At 44.3% G+C, this 21,657-nt stretch overlaps 1 protein-coding gene across 1 annotated transcript in view; it reads right to left on the bottom strand.

Moving 5' to 3' along the window:
- Window positions 1-15,012: 15,012 nt before the first annotated feature.
- Window positions 15,013-21,657, bottom strand: part of ESAM (endothelial cell adhesion molecule) — a 59,862-nt gene continuing 53,217 nt past the window's right edge. Inside the window, exons 5-7 of the mRNA XM_072156621.1 lie at window positions 20,266-20,388; window positions 20,038-20,179; window positions 15,013-19,628 (exon numbers count right to left, since the gene is read on the bottom strand). Of these exons, the coding sequence (XP_072012722.1) occupies window positions 19,178-19,628; window positions 20,038-20,179; window positions 20,266-20,388 (716 nt within the window). The 3' untranslated portion in view covers window positions 15,013-19,177. The remainder of the gene's footprint in view (window positions 19,629-20,037; window positions 20,180-20,265; window positions 20,389-21,657) is intronic.

Raw genomic sequence — 21,657 nt, 5'->3', positions numbered from 1 at the left:
TAGCTGACCACTGGTCCAGGCTGAGGTACTATTTGTTCCTGCTATAAAAGGACTATTATCCTGCTACAGCCAGCCAACTAACAGCGCTGCTAGCCTACAGAGAAAGGAGTTTGTTACCCATCTTTTATCTGCTGCTGTTGGAGTTCTCCTAATAAAGGAACTGTGAGTTTTACAGGATCTCCACTTGCTGTGTGTGTCGCTATCATCACGCCTTCCTCTTATCATCTTCCAGGGACTAGTCACTTACACTAGGAGTGCCCCAATGTCCTCCCACTCTCTTTGCTTCCCGCTGCCGGCCCTGACCAGTGTGGATGAGGTGGGGCATGGGGTAAGGTCATGACTACAATGAAACCTGCAGCCAAGCCGCCAGCAAGCCAGCCACTCCATCCTTAGTAACCTGCAGTTTCCATAACTGTGGGCCATCGGTAGGGATGCTACATTTCTCTATTTCTATAGCCCTCACTAATAATAACCCCTCCCTTTTTTCAGCCCAATATGTTACCCCAATATATGATTCTCACTTATTATTAATCCCCTAATTATTATACCCCTACTAGCCCACTTTTTTTAGTGAAAAGAAAATCTAATACTCCAGTCCCCTCATTCCCCTGTAGCAGCTCTGAAACCAGCAAGTGTGATTACTTCATCACATGAGGCACACTGGCAGAGCTCCTGGCTGCAGGCGCAAAATGGTGCATGGGGAGCGGATGACCCCTTGATTCACCTCTATTCTCAACTTTTGCCTACCTGCACACAAAATGGACCATTCTTTATGGGCCGACTGTCACCCACTAATTGAAAGACAATAGTATAAGCCTGGACAGGGTTGTGGTATCCATGGTCTTATGCATGAGTCCATAAAAGTAAATGGGGACGTGTGGTAGCTGCTAGTACACGTCCTCATTTCACATTCATGTGCCTTACTTTGGGGCAGACTCCAAAATGCAGCACTGTTATAGGACCTAATGCTATGTGCACAGGGGCAGAACTTGGACTAAGGACTTTATTATTAGGCTGCATTCACACCTTGCATTTATAACATGTTAACATTGTGTTAAAATTGCATTCATGGGATGTTCATTTAAAATAATGTAATATAAATATGTGAACACAGCCTTATGGCATGGTCCTATTGACTTAGGATTCCACAGCCCTGTGCAAAAGCCAAATGCCTGGACTGCCAAATATAGCGCAGGTCCTATTACTGCATGTATTGTGGCTCGTGCAGTCTATCATTATTGTCATCGTTGGGTCAGCACAGGGGACTGTTGATTGGTTCCCACAAAAAGGCATGTGCGCATGTAGCCTTAGACTGTCTTCAAGCATGCTGTTTTTGACACATTTCTGCTTCATTTTTATCGCATTTTCGTTGTGCTTATGCTGAATAATGAAACGCATTGCAAGCGCATTGGGAAAATGCATGTATTTTGGTAAAAACACATATGCTCTGAGACATATGCGCGGTCACACATGGTGCTTGTGTTGTGGAAACACATGCGATCAGTAACCAGCACCCGAGTATCTTGCATTTAAAGGGAACCTGTCATCAGAATTTGGCTTAATAAACCACTACCTGTCAGCACCTGTCCAGCAATCGCGCAACCACAACCAGGCTTGGCGCTAGCTGTCAGACTAGGTAGGTGGTGGCGAACTCACCCTGCGACGTCCCTGCGGACTAAGGCCCTGCCTAAAGCAGATAAACCGCCCTGGTAAGGGCGAACCCACTATCAGGAACTTAACTGACGGTCCCTGAGTGACCCTACAAGATGATAGGGAAAACCTACTTTGTCTGCCAGCTGCTGGATGGTGGAGCGGACAGGTAACTGAGATACTGATATAGGCCAGTGATCACACTGGTAACAGAAACCAACACTAGACAGACAGAAAAGTGGGGTCACACTAGGAGATAAACGATACTGAGGGACAAACAACAAATACAGACAGACAAGCGAAGTCAAACAAACCGGGTCAAAACCAAGATGGCGGCAAAGGTACAGATTCGTATAGCAAATAGAATGTTCAGTAGGCAAAGCAGAAGTCAGTACACAGAATAGCAGAAACACAATAGCAAGAGCACTAGATACACAGAAAGATTGCAATAACCAGCACCAAATGAAGGGGCTGAGCAGAATATAAGGCAGTAATGGACACTACCTCCAGCACTGACTGGCTCAGCCGTCCATCACTCAAACCGCAGCTGCAGGCAAAACGAGTTCAGAGACACACCCAGCTTTCCCAGGATCAGAAATGCAGCTGTCAATCACAGGCAGCTCTGGGTGTGGCTTTCCAGCAAGAAGCCTGAAACCTGATCTCATCAGTACAATTTGCGAGTCCTGACACTACCAGTATGTTGTCAAGTAGTTGAACAGATTCCAGATGATGTTTCTTTTATGAACCAGCTTGGTGGTATCATCCAGAAAATCAACTTTGAAATTAGATGTATAAAGTCAAGGAGGCGGAGAGTTTAACACTGAAGTCAAAGCTCTTGCTGACTTTGAACATCTCCTCCCATGTGATTGACATGCACCGGACTTCAGGAGATCTGATCAATGAGGTCCCTGGACATGGGGCCATCAATAACACTGAAGGGGGCATTTTAAGGCAGGGAAGCTTGACTTCAGTGTCTAACTTTCTTGACTTTACTTCATAAACCAATACTTCATAAACCTTGACTTCATAAAACCAATTTACATGCCACTTCAAAGTTGATTAGAGGATGCCACCACTAGGCCATGAAAAAACATCATCTATAAGCTGCTCAGCTGCTTGACAACATACTGCTAGTGGTTTATTAGGCCAATTTCTGATGACAGGTTCCCTTTAAACAATGGAAGCACATATGCGATCAAGCCAAGGCCCGACACTGTGTGCTTGCATTGCATTTTTTATTCCCAATACAAGTACCACATGGAACCGCTCCCTCATTTAAAGCGACTATAATTAGATTAGATTTGGTCTTTTAGAGGCATCTGTGCCCCCCACTGTTTTGAAAGTTCAGCTCAGAAGTCACAAGTTGGAGCACTCTGCCCTGTATTTTATACTTTCTATAGTATATATTTTATACTACCGGCAGAGGAGTGTGTCAAGGCTTTGAAGTACATATTTGTACATTTTGGAGCAGTGTGATCCTGCAAAGAACGTGACTACAATGTTAAAGTACAACTACTCACAAGCTGTCAGGGCGTGACACAATGATTATAGGGTTTCAGTCGTGCACTGTGGGAAGCAACCTCTGCACATTCTAAAATTGTAGACAAGCCCGACTGATATACAGAGCGTATTCAGCCATTTATATCACAGTCACAAGATATGAATGACCAGCATCAATTAATAGAAATGCAGCGAATACAAACATTCCTGTTCATATCCTGAGGATATAGATCAAATTATGATTGTATTATGGCTACGCAATCCTCTGATAAACTGGGACTACTGTCTTTATAGTTTGTTGCAACCTTCTTACACAGGACAGTAGCTACTGTAATAATGGCTCTTATAATGTAACAACACCCATTACAATGTCACCTGTATGCAACAAATGACCACTGTAACAATTCACCCCACCATATATAACACATAACTGTAAACTGTTACAATGTCACCTGCAGTTAGCTCATGGCTGACAACCATCACAATGTGCCCTCCAAGAAGCACATGACTGACAACCATCACAACGTGCCCTCCAAGAAGCACATGACCAACAACCATCAGAATATCCCCTCCAAGAAGCACATGACCGACTACCATCACAATGTGCCCTCCAAGAAGCACATGACCGACAGCCATCACAATGTGCCCTCCCAGAAGCACATGACCGACAACCATCACAATATCCCCTCCAAGAAACACATGACTGACAACCATCACAATGTGCCCTCCAAGAAGCACATGACTGACAACCATCACAATGTGCCCTCCAAGAAGCACATGACCGACTACCATCACAATGTGCCCTCCAAGAAGCACATGACCGACAACCATCACAATGTGCCCTCCAAGAAGCACATGACCGACTACCATCACAATATCCCCTCCAAGAAGCACATGACTGACAACCATCACAATGTGCCCTCCAAGAAGCACATGACCGACTACCATCACAATGTGCCCTCCAAGAAGCACATGACTGACAGCCATCACAATGTGCCCTCCAAGAAGCACATGACCGACAACCATCACAATATCCCCTCCAAGAAGCACATGACTGACAACCATCACAATATTCCCTCCAAGAAGCACATGACTGACTACCATCACAATGTGCCCTCCAAGAAGCACATGACTGACAACCATCACAATGTGCCCTCCAAGAAGCACATGACTGACAACGGTTACAATATAATTTGTATACAGCGTGTAACAAAAAGGTCTCGTCCTTGCGCTTCGGGTCCCTAATTATAACTTTCTTTTCCAGGTGATCCAAGACTAGCGACAGACAGCACCGTGATCAACATCAAGAGGAGTGCAGGTGAGTATTTTTAGATGTTTTTTTTTTACTTTTTTGAATGGTTGATTTACTTTAAGTCTCCTCCCCTCAAAGATGGAGATTTATGTTGTTGCTTACAAAGTTGTCAAATATTGAATGCTCTACATTAAGTGTTTGAATTTGCTAACATTGGATGGCTCATAGAAAAATATTGCACATATCTGTTTTTGCATTTGATACCGGTATGTATTTAGCAAAAAATCCCATTTTCTGAATTTTTTGCACACATTTCGATTTTTGCCGACACCAAAATTGAAAAAGACCTAGGTCAAATCAATGTCATTTTTCTGGGTAATCGGAATTTGTAATAATTCAGCTCACCAGTGTTTCGAGGCAATTTCTGTCACTTTATGTGCTGTGGATCCCTCCTTGGAGTAAGCAGTGCAGCAAAATGGCAGATTGACCCAGCACCAAAATGGCAGTTAATTTTGTCTTTCGACTCTATTTGAAAATATCAATCACTCCGTAAACCATATACAAGACTGGTACGAGCTCAAGCCATGGGCGTGGTTGTGCTGTAAACACGCCGGTGATATGATGTTACCTGTTCCGGGGCTGAATATGATCAATTGATATTTACAAATGTCTGAAGGCAAAATTGTTGAATAACTGGAGCCTCTACTGAAGCAGGACATGTAGGATTTATCCGTGGTCGTTCTTCTAAGTGCCTTTCCTGCCTTCCCTCCAAGTATTGCAAAGGGTTTCAGCTTTTATCATTACCCGAAATGCTCATTAAACCACTATCACATGTTGACAGGTGAATTCACAGATTCCACATGGTGTTTGTAACTACACTTGAATAGTTTTTTAGCGTTGTACCATTTTCCCATACTCTCCTTTCCCATATCCCAAAATAACTTTTTTACAGGACCATGGCAGTAGTGGATTATAATATAGGCAGTTTGGCCCATGGCCACTCAAACCTCCCACCAAATTTTATACATCATATCACCAACATGAAATTCTTGTACATGTATTTCTTTCTGCTCTCAATACACATACACACAAGAGCCATTTGAGGACCTTGGCTCTGCAGTGATATCTGTCCAGAAGCTGTGAGTGGCGTGGGCCTCTCTGGCCGCTCTGGACCCCGGCACTTGTCTGGTAATGCTGGGTGCTGGTACCAGTCCTGCTGTGTAGCATCAGAAAGAGGGCGGTATACAGTGCATAGATCACTATAAGGTTATTTTATAGTGTGATGGCCAGGTTGAGGGTCATTTTACAGTAGATTACACTAGGGTGCACTATTTGTGTGTTACTTATCAGGGGGATTCTGTATAGCACTTTTACAGTATTTGAGGAGACAGAGTTAGGCTACATTCACACTGCCGTATGGGGGATGTATATATGGCCGACATATATATAGCCCATATATACGTCCCCCATAGATGGCAATGGGCGCACGGCACCCTACAGTAGCGGTACGGTGAAGCACACGTGCGGCAACGTACTGCTCCGTAACCCGTGAAAAGATAGTACATGTCCTATCTCTTTATGGCATATGGCGCCGTGCGCCATATATCCCTATGGAGAGGGGCGCGTGCTAAAGTATGGCGGGCAACAGCAGTGTGAATCCAGCCTTATACAGTAGGTAGCAGCAGGATCATACTATTAGGGAATCAGGATGAAAGGAAGGAAAAGTGAGGAATAGATCATCTCCATATGGTAAGCTCCATACATACAACATGTACCTGGAAGAAGAGACATATGATACTGTATGTGGCACATGTATGTGTGAAGGGGATGGGGATTATGTAGGGAGGTGGCCACTACTGAGTGTCCAGATGTAAACTTCTATTATAATGAGGATCGCTTGTCACACTGTGCTAACAGAGCAGATGATTCTGAATTCAATGTATTCTGCCATCTGCTGGATGAACTAACAAACTACACTGTCCATAATACATGTAGCTTTATCACTAACATTCAAGAACAAGAGTTGTTTGTAGCACAAGGCAGTAGGGTAAAAACGACAGGGGCGCCTGCCTTTTGGAGCAGGTGTGGGTATGCAGTAATTCATTATGAGGGGTAATGTATGCAGAGATTCATTGTAGGGGTTCTATTAAAATAATAATTACAATAATAGTCTTCATTAGTATAGCGTCATCAAATTCTGTAACTCTTTACAGATTTTGGGGCTGCGTATACAAATAAAATAAGACATTACAGAGTAATATGAAGCAAAAGGAGTGAGGGCCCTGCTCGCAAGAGCTTACAGGATGGGGCGGTGACACAAGAGATATATGAGCTTCTATAATGGTCCAACCATTTTTATAGCTGGTCACTGGTGTATTGCAGTAGGGCAGGGGTGATGTAACATGCACAACTATACAGCTGGGTATCACTAGCATAAAGATGATAATGGAAACCAAATCTGCTGATGGTTTGTCCAATGGGGCAGTATAGAAGGAAAAGAGAAGAGGACCTAGGAGTGAGCTCTGAGGAACCCCAACCGTGATGAAGAGGAGAAGAGAAAGATCCAGAAAAGGAGACACTGAAAGTGTGGTCAGAGAGATAGGAAGAAAACCACAAGAGTGCAGTGTCCTTTAGACCAATGGAGCGAAGCATCCTGAGGAGGAGCTGGTGGTCCACAGTATCGAACGCTGCCGATAGATCCAGAAGAATAAGGAGAGAATAGTCACCTTTGGATTTATCAGTGAGGAGATCAGCAGTTTCAGTGGAATACAGCAGAAACCAGATTGTAGGGGGTCAAGGAGGGAGTTAGCTGAGAGATAGCGGTTAGTTGAGAATAGACCAGGCATTCCAGGAGTTTGGAGATAGAAGGGAGGTTAGAAACTGGTCTGTAGTTAGTAGCACTGGATGGGTCCAGTGAAGGTTTCTTTAGTAAAGGGGTGACACTAGCATGCTTGAAACAAGAGGGGACGACACCAGAAGAGATAGAGAGGTTGAAGATCTTAATGAGATGAGGAGTGACCACTGGGGAGAGGGACTGTACAAGATGTTGATGAGATGGGATGAGGTCACTGGTTTTCTAGATCCCTGCTTGCTGTCATTTTATAGCTTCTATGTTTACTTACAGTATACTGAGCTGTGCATAGTTCCCAACGTCCCGGATTTGGCAGGACGTCCCGGTCTTTCACCTCTGTCCCGCCGTCACAGGCAGCTGGGATATTGTCCTGGATATTCCCTCCAGGTCCCGGCTAGTATATACTTTCAAAGGCAGAACTTGCAGTTCTGAATTACTTTTACAGGCATCGGGCAGGGAATCCTTTTGAGAGATGTATCATATTAGTGGCAGAGCAGGGACCACGTCATCAGGGAGATATCACCATCTGTCCTGTCACGGGCACCCCCGCGATCCATACCACGGATCGCGGGTGCACCTGTGCCTCCGTTGCGGGCACCCCCGCGATCCATGTCGCGGATCGCGGGTGCACCCGTGCCTCTCTCCGCTGCCCCGGTCCCGCTCCTGTGCACTCACCTCTCCTGGCTCCCGCTCCCGTCCGGACTAGGTCTCGCGCGCGGCCCCGCTCCCTAGGGCGCGCGTGGCACTGTCTCAAGATTTAAAGGGCCAGCGCACAGGTGATTGGTACTGGTCATTTCCTGTCTTGTATTTAACCCTTTGTTTCCCATCATTCCCTGCCGGATCTTTGTGCCTCTTAGCCTTAGAGAAAGCTTCCAAGCGAGTATTCCTGTGTTCCTGCGTATTCCTGTGTGTTCCCGTTCCTGAGTCCTGTGTTGCCGTGTTACCTGAGTTCCTCCCTGTTGCTGTGTGCCTGTGTTCCCGTTCCCACCTGCCTGGACCTCCTGTTGCTGACCCCGGACTTGAACCTGACGTTGCATCTCTGCCGCCTGCCCTGACCCTGTGCCTGGACCTGACTACGAGATTGTCATCCGCTAAGGTACCTCGACCTCGGCTGCCACCGTGGGCTAGTCACACCTGGGAACGACCTAGTGGTATCCTGCCGCAGCAAGTCCAACCCGCTTTGCGCGGGGTGGTCCAGAGGATCCACTGATCCTAACAGTAAGATCCGGCCATGGATCCCGCCGAGGCTCCTTCTCCCAGTCAGCCTGATCTCGCCACCATCGTGATCCACCAGTCCCGGCAGATTGCAGCACAGCGGAATCAGCTAGAGCAAGTCACCACCATTCTACAACAACTACTTGCTACCCAACATCAGCAACAGTCTCCTGAAGCGGCCGCTGCGACCCCTGCTACCCCGGCTTTTCTTCCTGCTGCTGAACCCAGGCTACGCCTCTCTCTGCCCGGCAAGTATGATGGAGATCCAAAGATGTGCAGGGGCTTCCTAACCCAGTGCTCCTTGCACATAGAACTCATGCCGTCGCAATTTGCCACAGAGCGGTCCAAGGTGGCATTTGTCCTCAGCCTTCTTTCCGGGAAAGCCCTGGCCTGGGCTACTCCGCTTTGGGACAGAGATGACCCGGTTGTGTCTAGCCTCACTGTGTTTCTGTCAGAGTTCCGGTCAGTCTTCGAGGAACCTGCACGAGCCTACTCTGCGGAGTCTGCATTGTTGAACTTGCGTCAGGGCAACTCATCGGTGAGAGAGTACGCAGTTCAATTCCGCACCCTGGCTTCTGAACTTGCTTGGAACGATGCAGCCCTCATCGCTACATTTAAGAAAGGGCTTTCTGCGCAGGTCAAGGACGCACTGGCAGCTCGGGATCTTTCATCTACCCTGAGTGACCTCATCACCTTGGCCACTCGAATTGATGTTCGGTTTAAGGAGCGAGCTGAGGAACTGCGCTCTGAGTATCCCCAAGGCCGTGTTAGATGCATTCCTCGCCTGGCGCCAGTCTTCCAAAGGCCGCTCCAGGTCCCGCCTGAATCCTCTGCTGAGGAACCCATGCAGGTTGACCGAACCCGGCTCACTCTACAAGAGCGTTCAAGACGCCGACAGGAGAACCTCTGTCTGTACTGTGCCAGCCCAGAGCACTTCATCGGTTCCTGTCCTGTCCGTCCTCAACGTCCGGGAAACGCCAGCACCTAGGTTTCTTGGGAGAAGCGTCCCTAGGTGTAAGTACAGCTTCTCCACGTCTGACTCTTCCCGTGCTCCTCAGCGTTGGCACCGGTACCCAGATCCAGGTTACTGCCTTCCTGGACTCGGGCTCTACAGCGAACTTCGTGGATGCAGCCTTGGTCCCTCAGCATCACTTCCCGGTGGTTCGTCTCGAGAAGCCATTGTCTATTGCCTCGGTTAATGGTCAGATTCTCTCCGTGCCCATCTGGTTTCGCACGGAGCCCCTGCTTCTGCAAGTTGGTGCCCTACATCAAGAGAGACTTTCTTTTTTTGTGCTGCCCAGAGCACATCTGCTCTACTGCTGGGTCTCCCCTGGTTGCAGCTTCATGCCCCTGTGCTGGACTGGACCTCCGGGCAAATCCTCCGTTGGGGACCGAACTGTGCTTCACGTTGTATGCAGATTCCCCGTCCGCTACCTGTGAGGACTTCGACTCTGGCTCCCAAGTCTCTGGAGGGTCTGCCAGCTTGTTATTGGGACTTTTCGGATGTTTTCTCCAAGAAGCAGGCGGAGATTCTACCACCACATCGTCCCTATGATTGCCCTGTGGATCTTCTTCCTGGCTACTCTCCTCCAGAGGTTTCTTGGGACCAAGAAGAAGAGGGGGAGGCCGAAGGGGGGGGGGGTACTGTCACGGGCACCCCCGCGATCCATACCACGGATCGCGGGTGCACCCGTGCCTCCGTTGCAGGCACCCCCGCGATCCATATCGCGGATCGCGGGTGCACCCGTGCCTCTCTCCGCTGCGCGCGGCACTGTCTCAAGATTTAAAGGGCCAGCGCACAGGTGATTGGTACTGGTCATTTCCTGTCTTGTATTTAACCCTTTGTTTCCCATCATTCCCTGCCGGATCTTTGTGCCTCTTAGCCTTAGAGAAAGCTTCCAAGCGAGTATTCCTGTGTTCCTGCGTATTCCTGCGTTCCAGTGTATTCCTGTGTGTTCCCGTTCCTGAGTCCTGTGTTGCCGTGTTACCTGAGTTCCTCCCTGTTGCTGTGTGCCTGTGTTCCTGTTCCCACCTGCCTGGACCCTGTGCCTGGACCTGACTACGAGATTGTCATCCGCTAAGGTACCTCGACCTCGGCTGCCACCGTGGGCTAGTCACACCTGGGAACGACCTAGTGGTATCCTGCCGCAGCAAGTCCAACCCGCTTTGCGGCGGGCTCTGGTGAATACCAGGTGCCGCTAGGCTCCGGTTCCGGGTGTTGGCTAGTTACATCTCCCGCGGTGGTCCAGAGGATCCACTGATCCTAACATGTCCATATACAGGGGCAGATTTATTAAGCTGTCTAAAAGTCAGAATATTGTTAGTTGCCCATAGCAACCAATTACAGCTCAGTTTTCAATTTACCAGTGCTCATGAATATTTTAAAGGGGAGCTGTGATTGGTTGCCATGGGCAGCTATGAATATTTTTACTTTTAGACAGCTTGATAAATCTGCCCCATAGTGTCTACATCTCCAAGGCTTGGATTCTGAAATCTCTGTAAAAATACGGAAAACCGATATTCGATTTGTAAGCCACGTGACATCAAAATAAATTTTCCAGATATATCAAAGATTATGAAAATGTAAAGCAGAGACATGGGAAATGTTATTCAGCAACTAATTTAACTGGTAAATCTATCTGCCTGAAAACGAGATAATTAAAAATTTTGAAAATGGAAAATTTTTCAAAAATTCCAGCTTTTTTCATTTTTTTACACATAAACTCTAAACTCAGCCAAAATTTTTAACTAAAATGAAGTACAACATGTGACGATAAAACTATCTTAAAATCACTTTGATAAGTAAAAGTATTCAAAAGTTATAACCATATAAAAGGAATGTAAAGAATACAAAAAATGGGGCTGAACCCTAAGCTACAAACTGGCTACGTCCTGAAGGGGCTGTAGAAGGACAGCAAGCAGAGATCCAGAAAAGAAATTGATACAGAAATATTGGAAATTTGTATACCTTTTCATCACTCAAATATTTATTTTCTGAAATGGGAATACTCCTTTGATCTAATATATAAAGCTGAGTGTATGTGTGTGTGTATATATATATGTATGTCCGCTAATGGAATCTGCACCATTGTGTTTACACCAAATTTTGCCTGCTGCGGATGCTGTGGCAGTTAGAAGCTGAGCCGTAATTAGTTGCTGTTCTGCCACAGGTCATTAATATGAGCTCTGAGCTGTGATTGGTTACTATAGGCAATGAGTATAATACAGCTTATATGTGAGGTAATATGATAACCACCTATACAGGAGCCATTGTCTGCTGTGGCAATAAGCAACTAACATAGCTCAGCTTCTATTTTGCCTCAGGTCATTAATATGAGCTCTGAGATTTGATTGGTTATTATAGGCAATAAGTATAATACAGCCTATGTGTGAGGTAAGATGGATAGGGATAGAGACAGTCAGGTACAGAGAGACAGACGGTGAGAGTAAATGACAGAGAGACAGATGGGGAGAGTGAGTGACAGAGACTCAGTCAGTGAGAGTGACTGGATAGGGGTATTGATAATAGTATACAGAGGTAAATATTTAATTTATCATTGGTCTAGGACTAGGGGGATCTCCTTATCCTCCACGTATAAACATGATAAACATTCAAGAATGATTCAGAATGTAATATTGAAACATTGGGATATACTTCAATGTGATCCCAAATACGGAAAAATATTCAGAAATAAACCGCGTTTTGTCTATAGAAGAGGAAAATCATTAGCGAATTACTTAATCAGAGCAGACGTAGAAAAGAACCCTAATAAATTTAAAAAACAATCGTTCCTTAAAGCACAACAGAAAGGCACATTTGCATGTTTATCATGCCAAAACTGTAATTCCATTATAAAGGGTGATAAATTGCATCATCCTACCCAAGGTACACCTATTCCAGGCTGGTACTCTTGCAATAGTAAAAACGTCATATATATGTTGAAATGCCCATGTGGTAAAATATATATAGGGCAGACATCCAGAAACATTAGAATCAGGCTAAACGAACATAGGAGTGCCATAAGAACACATTTAAGAACAGGTGCTAAAGAGGATAAGAGTAGCAATAAAAAATATGGAGAAACGACAGTAGCAAGACATTTTCTAGAAAGAGGCCATCAAGTGTCAGATCTCAGGTGGATGATTATCGAAGAGGTGGAAGGCAGTGACAGTGAGCAAATTAAAATACAATTGCTTCGAAGAGAGGTCTATTGGATCAATCATTTGGAATCTTTAAGTCCTAAAGGTCTAAATGAGGATTGTAATTATAATGTATTTTTGTAATAACTTATGAAAGGGTAGTGCAATACAATAATATAGAAAAGACGATGTTTACATATTGAAAAGACGATGTTCACATATCCCATATTATGTCATCATTTAGACCGTAGATTAAATATTTAATAATCAGTCATAAATATATATATACATTTAGCTATTTCATGCATTTATAAAGTTTATATTATATACAACATAGTAACTTCCGGCCAACAGGGTTGAAATACCTTGGAGACGTGTATCGTATACGTCTGAGGAAGGGAGCGTGTCCCTCGAAACGTCACAACAGGTGGACGATATTCTGTCCAACAGTCAGAGATATGTCAGCCTCAGCCCTGCGGCCTCCGAACAAGTGAGTGTTGTGGAAGAATTTCCTGAACGCCAAATGAGGTGAACTTTTCTATTTACTATATGGTAGCACTCTCACAAGGTTATGTATTTGCTAGCCGAAAAAACTTTGTTGCATATAAGAAGATACATGAAAATGAATTGATGTAAATATGTGTACAGGCGGTCCCCTACTTAAGAACACTCGACTTACATACGACCCCTAGTTACAAACGGACCTCTGGATATTGGTAATTTATTGCACTTTAGTCCTAGGCTACAATAAACAGCTGTAACAGTTATCACAGGCGTCTGTAATGAAGATTTATTGTTAATCCTGGTTCTTATGACAACCCAACATTTTTAAAATCCTAATGTCACAGAGACCAAAAAAGTTCTGGCTGGGATTACAATGATAAAATATACAGTTCCGACTTGCATACAAATTCAACTTAAGAACAAACCTACAGACCCTATCTTGTATGTAACCCGGGGACTGCCTGTACATATTTAAAAGAAGTAAAAACTTGATAAAACACAAAAAACGGTTTCTAATGGTCGATTTATAGGACACTGTTCATTGATGAGTCAGTGAGAGTGAGACAGGCAGGTAGAGTGAGTGAGTGACAGAGAGACAGCCAGCGAGTGTGAGACAAATGGGGAGAGTGAGTGAGAGAGAGACAGACAGGGAGAGTGAGTGGCAGAGACAGACTGCGAGTGAGAGACAGACAGGGAGAGAAACTGAGAGACAGAGAGTCAGACAGGTAGAGTGCATGAGTAACAGAGAGACAGCCAGTGAGTGTGAGTGAGAGACAGACGGGGAGAGTAACTGAGAGACAGAAGGGGAGAGTAAGTGACATAGATAAACATGAGACATGAGGGACAGACAGGTAGTGTGAGTGACAGACACGGAGAGTAACTGAGAGACAGACAGGGAGAGATAGATGCATAGATAGATATATCATATTTTTTTTAAACAATTCTATTTTGTAATAGGTAAGTGCAGTTATTTGCTATCCCGGGCAACACCGGGATCTACAGCTAGTAAAACAATAAATGCAACCCTGAGGCTGCGTTCACATGTTGCGTTTTGTTTGCGTTAACGCATGCATTTTGTAAACACAATGTAAACGCTATGTGATCAGCCAAATTTCCTCTTCTCAGCTGTTCTTATGCATTTGAAAACCCATGCGTTACTGTCATGTGTGAACGCACTCTTATGTTTTTGCTCCCATTTTTTATGAGCTAAACTCAAACATCTAAAGCAAAAGGGTGCATTCTGAAGGTGCAGTCACACGTACTGCTAGCGGGGAAGCAGGGGTGGCATACTATTAGAAAGGGGACATTGGAAGGGGAAACTGTTACAGGAAAGTGGACTTTGGCTGGGGGGCAGCTACATGAAAGGGGACACTGGCAGGGGCTGCTACAGTAAAGGGGACATTGGAAGTAAGAGGGTAGCTACAGAAAAGGGGGCATTCTACATTAAAGAGGATTATAGAAATAGGTTGAGGGTTGCTGCAGGAGAGGGGACAAATAAGGAGGGCATGTTGCATTAAAGAGGGTAATGTAAGCGGGGCTCATGCTGCTGTAGGAGGATAAATGTAAAAAGAGGGGGCATGTTGTAGGAACGGGGTGATATAAGCAGGGAGAGTTCTGCTTCAGGAAATTAGACGATATAAGCTGGGCACAAAGGGAGTAACGGTGGGGCATGCAAATATAGATTTTTGGCTATGAAACAATGAAACCCTGTCCAAACCCTCAACACTCCCCAAAGCCCCCGCACCCCCTCACCACCACCACCTGGAGAAAATTTGTGCTCACAGCCGGTCCTTGACCAATAAAAAGGTTTGGGACCACAGATATAGGATGTCCTTGTAGAAATTATTGCAAAGGTTCTTTGATTAAGTAGAACAGACACAAATTACTATTCAGAAGAATATAGTTTGTTATCATTTTAATGAAAAATTTTATTTAAATATAACAGCTGAATAACTTGGCATCGCTGAGAGTGTTCACAGCGCGATCAAATAACAGCACAAATCATAAAAATAACAACCATTCAGCGGCTTTGGTTTTATATCTGTTCTGTACAGTTTCATCATAAAAATTCACAAAGTGACAAAGAACATAAATAATAAAGCAGAATAAAAGTCATGTGATTGCAGGTTTACTGCCGCAGCTGAGTACGAACAGTAGGATCCCGATCTGTGAGCAAATACTGCACTGACTGGTAATATAGGGAGATTTAAAGGGAAACAACTAATGCTCCCCAAGTAATAGACAGGTCATAAAGGTCATCTTACTAATTAAAACACAGGAACTGTTCATTTCCAGGGATGCAGCGCTGCAAGGCTTTGTGTTATTAAAGGTTAATGGTTCTGTTCAATTTCTGTCTACAGCTTGACTCGTCTGCACAAAGTGGTAAAACTAGGTACTGCAATTAACGGGCCAGGTCTATTAATGTGGCTGCACCATTTCTCTGTATCTTGCACTAGAAAGAACATAGACATGTATTTATAAAGTGTCTCCACCAGTTTTGTGTCGCGGCTTCTCTGTGCCTGACAAGACAGCGAAAATATCCACTTAAAGGAGTGTGTTAGTGCTTAGTCAGAGTTTGAGATACAATTATTATAGCGACTCGACAGGATTGTGTCGTGCGCTGCGTGTTAAAGGTGCACCAAAAAAAAGATGGTGAACACATACAGAGCAGTGCAGGGTGCGCCAGATAATTAAAGACTGTGTGCGCCAGTATTCAATAATCTGCTGCACCCTGCACATTTGTTAAGCAGACTACACTTTGATAAATTTTAGTCAGTGGCCCATATTAACAAAAACGGTGCAAACTGGACAAGGTGAATTATGGTGCCCGTTCTTCAAGAATCTGGCGCAGCCTGCACTGCTCCGACAGAGTTCACCAACTTTTTTTTGGTGCACCTTTAACATAGAGGGGCACATTTACTAAGAGCAATGCAAACTTCACTAAATGCAGTTTGCCAGTGTATAGTGTATTCAGGATTTCTGGCACACGTTCTTCATGAATCTGACGCCCCCTGCACTGCTCTGATAGAGTGCACCACTTTTTTTTGGTGCACCTTTAAAATAGGGCGTGCAATACATTTTTGTCAGACTTTGCATGTTAAATCTGGCACACAATCCAACTGAGCAGTAGAACGCCCCCTAATTTATGTTGCATGAAGACTAGTGCAGCTGCAACACAAAAGGGGCGCATGCAACACAAGTGTGGCGCAGACACTTCTTCAATACCTGTGCAAGAAGTTTGCACTAGAAATAGTGAGCAAAGTCCGATAGAAAGCTGGCGCAAGGCCCATAGTAAATGTGCCCCAAAATTCTGTCGGACACTGTATGATGCACGATCCAATTCTGCACCAGAACGCCCCTTTTTGTGCAGAATTTTGTGGAGCGTCAGGCATAGTGCAGCCACAACACATGTATCGCGGACACTTTATACATACACGTGCAAGCATTTTGCACTGAAAAGAACGTGCAACGTCTGACAGAAAACTGGCACTGGGGATTGAATAAATTTGAGCAAATGTCTCCAGCATTTAGCAACATTGAAAGGAAGAAGCCCTTATAAAACAGAAGAAAGACCCTACAGAAATGTAACATAAAAGTATAATGAGAGATCCATTCCCTTTAAACTGGTACCTGCTGGGCTTATTTTATGCAGGCACTGCAGAAATCCAGGGGTTATATGTGCATTCCACATATAAAAATGTCCGCACAATGTACTGATCGGGAATCCTGCCCCACTATGGATATGGCATGAGTTGCCCACTGTCAATGCTTTCCAAAACGTCAATTCATTCAAGACTTTCTGTTGTCATAGAAACCAACGTCTAGTTCACAAATCATACAATGTTAATGTAATTTTATATCATCTCCAAGTACAACGTTCTGCTGAACCATCCATCTTAGCCTTATGATGTGTGATGCTATCTAAGTCATGTATCTAAGCAGATCATTTATAATAAGACCTGGAAAGTCATGTATCTATGTGTGTGATAATGTGTGCTGGATTATGTATTATATGATTTACTGCTGAGTCATATGTGTAAGCTGATGATATGCATGATATTTTCTGTTAAGCCTGTTATCTTATTATGTGTGACACTGTCTGCTGTATCTAGGCTTTTAATGTGTGATAGTGTCAGCTAATCCATATATCTAACCCAATTATGTGTGACACTGTCTGCTGCATCTAGGATTGTAATGTGTGATAGTGTCTGCTAATTCATGTATCTAACCTTATCATGTGTGACACTGTCTGCTGCTACCAAGCTGATTACGTGTCATACTCTGGACACATAAATAGGATAATAATATCTAATTGGCCAATGAGCCATGTATTGTATGTAATCTGATAATTAGTGAGACTCTCTGGAAATCCATGTATCTATGCGGTTCATTTCTGCTGAGCTGTGTATCTAAGCTGATCATGTATGATACTGTGTGCTGAGCTATATTTGTAAGGTGATGTGGCACGATATTGTCCATTCAACCTGATATCTAAGCTTTTTAAAGGGGTTTTCCCATGAACACAAGTTAGGCCCGAAGCACAGGATAGGATCTAACTTGCCGATCACGAAAACGAGGGGTCCGATGGGGTCCCACGACCCCTCGTCGCGCCGTCAGAGTAATGGAACAGACTGCCGCGCATGACTGTTCTGCTCGGTAATCTCTATGGAGCTGATGGAAATTGCCGAGCGTGGTGCTTAGCGATCTCTATCAGCTCCATAGAGATTAGTGTAGCAGAATGGTCATGCACGGCTGTCTGCTCTATTACTCTGACGGTGTGACAAGGGGTCGGACGGAGGTACGTGGAACCCCATTGGACCCCTTGTTTGTGATCTGTGGGGGTCTCATCACTGAGACACCCACTGATCAGCAAGTTAGGCCCTATCCTGCGGATAGGGCCTAACTTGTGTTTGTGGGAAAACCCCTTTAAGTGTGATACTGTATGCTGCTTCCAAGTTGATTATGTGTCATACTGTAAGCGCCATATGAATCTAGGCCTTTGATGTGTGATGTTGTCTGCTTAGTCATGTATCTAAACCTTTTTGTGTAATACGTTCTAAGTAACCCACAGAGCACTACATTCCCTATTATAAATTAGTATGTTTAGAAGAAAAGGGAATTATGATAGAAAATAATAGTCACTGTATTGTCCAATGAATGTACTTGCAACCAATGGTTTACATCCTTTAGAATGTATACGTGAAGTTGATGTAAGTGCACACCCTGAAAAGGATTGATATGTTAACTGTGTCTCTTCAGCTTTAAGACTCTACACATTTGGAGAGACATAGGTACAGAGCACTGCAGTAAATGGCTAAAAAAGTACAATAGCATTGAGAACAAACCCCAACATGACTTTCCATGACCTGCATGGTACCAGGTATTGTCCTCTGGCAGATACACATATCATTATAATCATTATCATAATAACATTCTTTATAACCAATTTGTAAAACTGAGCTTGGGCAAATTTATGAAAGGGTTATTTACATAATATGCTAGCAAAGCTGCATCCCCTGGGTCCTTACAGCTTTTCCCCCTTTAAACACCTGGAAACAAGATTACTTTAGGACTCCACAAAGAGATTAGACTAATGCGGCAAGCTTTTCCTCAGCACTTCCAGAACAGCACCCTCTATCTTAGAGGTGCCATGTACTTAAGAACAATGCAAAAGAAAGAAGACAGTGTCCAGTTCCATGACTATTCTCAACTGTATTTGCTGGTGCCCCCCAGCTGAGCAGTGTTTATGATGTCCAAAATCAGAACATAAATGTCAAATGTAATTTTGAATAAAGTTCAAAGAAAAACTTTATAAAATCTCAAATTTTGGGAACTGATGGTATAATAAAAATGTTAGGGCATCAATACGTACACAACGTGGAATATGGCATTGATGAGACAAGTAACCTGGAGAATGTCCTGTGTCTCCTGGTCTGATGAGATGTTTACTGAGAGTATTCAGCTGACAAATAATATGGACGGATGGTAATTCTGAGTGTTTCATAACTCTTGGCAGCGGAGTCCTGTAAACATTCTGTTCTGCGTAATAATGGAGATGGTTAGTGTTACACCAGAGAGCCTGCCTGGCTCTGAGCGGGCACCATTACTGGCACAGCCCCCATCCGCACAAGATTGGATGAGGTGACCCCAGACGGGATGTTTATCTCTTTTCTGGGGGGCTGTGGATCCACCTCATTTGTTTTCTGCAGGGTGCCACGGTTTGTTGGCACTGCTGTGCTATAATAGTTCCCATTGGAAGGTGCCATGTAGGTAGGCAGTGATTGGCTGGACATGCTGGGTGTAGGCGTAGTAACTCTGCCATTGACATAAGGTGGTCTATAGCCTAAGTTGCTCCCCGTGGCTGTGTTCACAGACGTGGTATCAGATGGTGATTTGGGTGGGTATGGCTTGTGATCCCGATGACTGCTCATTGAAGACAAGGTGCCATTTTTATATGCAAGGCCGGAATCATTGCCCTTAGGCCATGGAAGAGTTTTTGGAGCTGGGGCATCTTCCCTGCAAGTAAAAAATGTATTAGTTTCATTAGACAGTAAATTCATATTTGATTTGTTTTGGTAGTACTATAGTATCACAGTCTATTGTATAAGTAATCTAATTATTTCACAGGTTTACTAAAAAAATACATTTTTATTGTGCCCCAAAATTCCTAGAGGTGGTTGCCAAACAACCTTCCCATAATCCAGAACAAGCAGCTCTGCCAAGCTCTGTTGAGGCTCATCCTGCGGTCATACTGGTGTGTTACTAGGTAGAATTGCTCTTCAGGACACTAGCAAAGCTGGGGGGCAATGCTTTCAGACAGTACAGCCTAATGCTATTGAAGAAAATAAAGGGATATATTTTATGATCTGAAATACCCTTTAGTATACTAAACAAACATCTGACCAGAAAAGCGTGTTACTCTTACTTGATGTCATTCTCGGTTTCGTCTTGTGAGGCTTTCTTTCCACGCCGGTACAGGTAGAACAGTACAGCCGCCAAAATTGCCAGACAGCAGAGTCCAGCAATTGACCCCACAACTGCACCCACAATTATTGCCGTCCTTGAAACTGCAGGATATAAGTAAAGATGAGTGTAATTACCTGAAATACCACAACTCTACAGGTAATTAATACTTTCCTTCAGCCAAACGCACCTGACTTCACCTCCACAGTGATGTTACAATCAGACACCCCTGCTATGTTTCGGGATGTGCACTGATACACTCCAGTGTTGTCTGCTGTCAGATTGGTCAAGGTTAAGGTCCCCTTCACAGCATCTGAAAATACAAGTGTACATATAAAATCTATCTGCAACATTATAAGAAAGATCACAGCAGCATAAAACATTTCAGCAGTGGTGTATAAGATAGTAGCCTCCAAAACAGGAGTGGACTATGCCACTGTTGATCCACAATACTGACCACTGTCCGTCTCACTGCAGCACTGATTTACATCAATTTATATGATTCCCCTGATGAAAGTTTCACTGTTTGTGGCAATGGAAACGCGTCAGGAACGCTATCAGAACTGGACCCATAGGGATAACTAGGGTTTTCCTAATATCAGGGACAACCTGGGACCGTCCTTGTTAGGATGGGAGCTATGTGCGGGGTATGAGGGTGAGCTGAGTTCAGGGCATACTAGGGGCAGTGCTTCCACCTTTCTCTTGACCTGGAAGTTCCTTGAGTCTGTCGACAACAACCCTCTTTATCGTAACTCGCAGGATGGGTGAGATCGGAACATTTTTTCATAGTGACACGACCTAAGATTACGTTCATACAATTGATGCTGTTTGTGTTTGCATATACTCTGTATAAGGACTCTGAAAATCACCATGTTTTATGGAGAGACTGACAATGGAGTGGTGGTCAGTTTGATGTGTTTATGTACATGGTGGTCTTTTGCTTTCCTTTTTATTTTGATTAAATTATTGATTAAAAGTTATGTTTCCTTTTTATTTTGATTAATTATTGATTAAAAGTTATGTTTTACCGTAAATGCCCTCACCTATGTATAAGTGTATTGAATTGGGTTGGTGACTCTAATTAGCTGTCTATAAGTGCCATTGGCAATATATGATTTCAGGCTATTAATCTATTTAGCCTCCAAAACAAGAGCTATGCAGAACTTCCAACCCCAACTCATCATCATGCCCAACCAACAGAGGCACAGAGTCACCAGAACTTATACTACTCCTATACTGTGGATTGGGCCTGAAGGCATAGGTCATCAGTATGTGACCAGTATGTGCAGCATACTGCATTGAGTGGCAGGGGTGTCCGAGTCCCTGTGGTATCATTGTCTCCTCTCTGCTCTGGTAACTCTATCCCCCTCCCTCCTCCCCCTAATTTTTAAAAATTAGTGGAAGCAGTATTGTAATTTAAAAGCTGATTTGCAAATAGTCAAAATGGCTATGCGAACCTGTCATTAGGTCATTAGGACCTGTCACCCGAATATTGGCTCTAGGAGCTGCTTACTGAAGTAAGCAGCTCCCTAGCACTACCCCAGGAAGCCTGAAGCCTGGCAGTCACCACCGGCATATAGTG

Source organism: Engystomops pustulosus, chromosome 6 (assembly GCF_040894005.1).
Source record: "Engystomops pustulosus chromosome 6, aEngPut4.maternal, whole genome shotgun sequence".
Taxonomy (NCBI): Eukaryota; Metazoa; Chordata; class Amphibia; order Anura; family Leptodactylidae; genus Engystomops; species Engystomops pustulosus.
Note: the sequence above shows the minus strand (reverse complement) of the source record. Positions and strands in the feature narration are given on the sequence as shown.